General features: G+C 36.7%; 1 protein-coding gene across 2 annotated transcripts in view; it reads left to right on the top strand.

Moving 5' to 3' along the window:
- The window catches only part of LOC122629345 (1-phosphatidylinositol 4,5-bisphosphate phosphodiesterase epsilon-1-like), a 78,435-nt gene extending 76,043 nt beyond the window's left edge, over window positions 1–2,392 (top strand). For both annotated transcript variants that reach the window (XM_043812708.1, XM_043812707.1), the window contains exon 19: window positions 33–2,392. In XM_043812708.1, coding sequence (XP_043668643.1) covers window positions 33–1,542 — 1,510 coding nt within the window. In that variant the 3' untranslated portion in view covers window positions 1,543–2,392. The remainder of the gene's footprint in view (window positions 1–32) is intronic.
- Window positions 2,393–3,649: the final 1,257 nt, after the last annotated feature.

The following is a 3,649-nucleotide window of genomic DNA, read 5'->3' as shown; positions in this document are numbered from 1 at the left end:
TTTTTTTATTATTATTCATTCCGTATTTACAGACGTTTCAATCCATGGGACAAAGAATTCGATGGTCTTCACTCCGCACATTTGACTTTATCGGTGGTGTCGGGACAATACGTTTCGCCAACAAACTTCTTTGCCAGTACGTACGTCGAAATCGAGCTGGTGGGCATACCGATCGATTGTGCAAAACACAAAACGAAAATCATACAAAACAATGCCCTTAATCCAATTTGGAACGAAAAGTTTTGCTTTCAAGTAATGTTCAAAGATCTAGCCTTTCTAAGATTCGGTATAGTCGAAGCAAGCTCGCATCATTTGATAGCGCAACGCGTTATACCATTGAAATGTCTCAGACCAGGTTACAGACACGTTAGATTGCGTTCGTGCAAAAATAAACCATTGGCGTTATCCACGTTATTTATATATTCACGATTGGAGGAGGAAAGTCTCGATTACAATACCTGCTGCCGCGATCACAAGGAAACGTCTTCGAAACGACCGTCCTCGGGAAAGGAGCCGGATAAATTGACCAGCGTAGATCCAGGTCTTGGTGGAGTCACGTTGAAGAGAAGAATGTTTTTCCTTATGGTTTATCACGTAATACCGGAGGAACCGTATACTATTTTAAAAGTAACCCAAGATAGTACTACTCAAGAAGTAATGTTGCAAGCTTTACAAAAGGCAGGAATATCAGCCGAACACGTGGACGAGTATATTCTTGTGGAGGAGGTGTCACGTGGATGGGAAAAACGAGATCGAGAGGAATTACCAACTCAACGAGTTCTCGATCCAACCGAACATCCTCTTCAAGCGCAAGCTCTTTGGAAAGGACAGGGTCGATTCCTATTAAAACGTGTCGGCGATGATCCAAGTAGCAGAGCTTGGCTTGCATCGATACGAAGTACAGCTGGACATTCGAAATTGGATACAAATTCGCGGGATCATTCGACTCATATATGGGACGAGGCAGATACCTTTTTAGTCTGTATTTACAACGTTTCACCAGAAATACCGTACGCGATTTTACGGGTACCGGTTAGTAGTTCCGCACAGGACGTATTAGCCCAGGCACTCGTTAAGGCAAGGAGAATGGAGGATCCAATGAAATTCGCTTTGGTAGAGGAATTGGAATGGGGCGGGGCTGGTGCCGTTGGTAGTGGTAATCGTCAGTTGAGAGTCCTTAGAGACGAGGAAAATGTTTACAGTACGCAAGCGTTTTGGAAGACACTCGGTCGATTTATATTAAGGGAAAGAGAACAAGCGATACCGAGACGACATTTGTTACCAGCTACATTAGACAGGCTCAGTAAGGGTTTCTCCGTTGGTAGATCAGTATCTCTCCCTGGATCTAGCAAGGAAAAGGTTCCGGTTAGCGAAGCATTATCCGATCCAACGTCCAGAGGTTTAAGACACCGTTTATTGATGCCAGGTCGTAGACGAGAAGTTCATTCCGACGGTGAGGATACTCGAGAATCTGATCTATTAAACGCAGCTCTTCATTTAAAAAAAGTCTCATTGAGAAAATTAAGAGTTTGGAAATCATAGTGGCAGTCACGGGCGACGTCGATAACTTCGATCTTCGCCGCTCGGAAAAATCAGGTTTAAATGATCTATCCAAAATTAATATCGGACATCTCTCTGATCTAACGTCCAGGAATATCGATTAGGATCGAATTCAAATGAAAATGAAAAAAGAAAAATTAACAATAATTTCAATTTGTATACGAACTCGTGCGAATGGGACAAAATCATTGAAGACATTATTTGCTCTAACGATGTATAATATTATCGATGAAAAAAAAAAAAAAAAAGAAAATATGATACGTTGGCGGGAGTTATCGAAGCGAAAAAAAGAATTCAATTGCGAGAATTATTCAATTTCGATTCGATTCGATTCGATTCGATTCGATTCGTCGATGGAAAATAATTTATTCCTTATTATTCGTTTATTATCGAATTCATTCTTATTACTCGATTCAATTCGTGTGGCCATTCAATGAGACCGATAATAATGATGATGTTCCGAATATTATAAATAATATCGCAGAATCAATCAAGAAACTCAATCGTATCTCAAATTTCAATGAAGAAATCACGATAGAATTTTGTTTCAATTTTCTCTAGGTAAATTCAAAATCGAGAAAGATAAATCGATCTATGTATGTCTATGTTGGACCATTATCACGTTACGATAGTGCGATAGTCGAGCATTAATTATATAATTACCGTATTATGGCATCTCGTGTCGGCAAGAAACAAAAAAACAAACAAAAAAAAAGGAAAAAAAAAAATTAAAAAAAATAAGTAAAGAAAAAGCCAAAACCCTTTGGGCTTTCTTTATAACGCGTCAGTATTATTTCTTAGTACAATTTCACACACACATACACATATATACGTATACAAACATTCTTTTTCTTTTTTTTCTTTCTCTCTCTCTCTCTCTTTCTCTCTCTCTCTTTCTCTCTCTATTTCTATCTCTATCTATCTATCTATCTATCTATATGTCTCATTCTCTCTTTCTCTCTCTCTCTCTCTCTCTCTCTCTCTCTCTCTCTCTCTCTCTCTCTCTCTTTCTCTCTTTCTCTTTTTCTCTCTCTTTCTCTCTCTCTCTCTCTCTCTCTTTCTTTTTTCTTTATTCCTTCTATCATAAAAAATATTATCTACGAGAGAGAGTTATCATTTATTTTTTACATGTAAAAGGAGTGAACTCATTATCGTATTTATTACTATTACTGGAAGATATCAAACTTCTATATGCATACATATATAAATACGTATATACATACATCGCTAATATTTGCAGAATCGATCGATGTTATTCTTTCTTACACTCACACATATACGTGCGCTCGCGCACAGACACTACAGTCTCTTCCTCTTTATCTTTTTAAAAGATAACACAATCAATGTATATATTATACAAGGTCGAGGAGTGTCGATTTTTCGTTTTTTTTCGTGTATACGCGTTCGAATAAAGTTGCTTTAAAAAGAAGAAAAAGAAGAAGAAGATGATGAAGAAGAAGAAAAAGAAGAAGAAGATGATGGTTCGTTCAAAGTACCGAGATAGCCTAATTTTTGTTAATTAACACTAAATAAACTCCATAGTAACAAATGGTAACACGATGTAACTGATAATATGAGTTATCTGCCAACGATGCCACAAGAATCTCGTTCCGTCTTCCAAATGTGTCCTAAATAATAATATCTATTTTCAAAGAATTACTGATAATTTCCTAAAACTAAATCCATATAAATCCAATCGATACGATCGTATTATTTAAATGCATGATGTAAGAAAAGACAAATATTGTCTCTTTCGACGTCTCGTGACATCGTTGAGCATCCGTACACGCGCATATAACGTAACATATATATATATATATATATATACACACACACATATACATGTGTGTGTGTATATATATACATATGTTCGGAAATAAATAAGCATAAAGGAAAGAGAAAATAAACGATTAGGACTATTGCGAATTAGTTGTTATCAATGTGCGAGATAAAAGAAAAGAAACGTGTATGTACATAAGCGGAAACGAATAATGGCTACTAATAACGATAATTAAACGTTATGTATTTTAATTGGATCGACACTCCCCGAAGAAAGAAAAAATTTGCAGAAACCCCAAAGTAAAAGAAA

This window comes from Vespula pensylvanica, chromosome 5 (genome assembly GCF_014466175.1).
Source record: "Vespula pensylvanica isolate Volc-1 chromosome 5, ASM1446617v1, whole genome shotgun sequence".
NCBI lineage: Eukaryota > Metazoa > Arthropoda > Insecta > Hymenoptera > Vespidae > Vespula > Vespula pensylvanica.
Note: the sequence above shows the minus strand (reverse complement) of the source record. Positions and strands in the feature narration are given on the sequence as shown.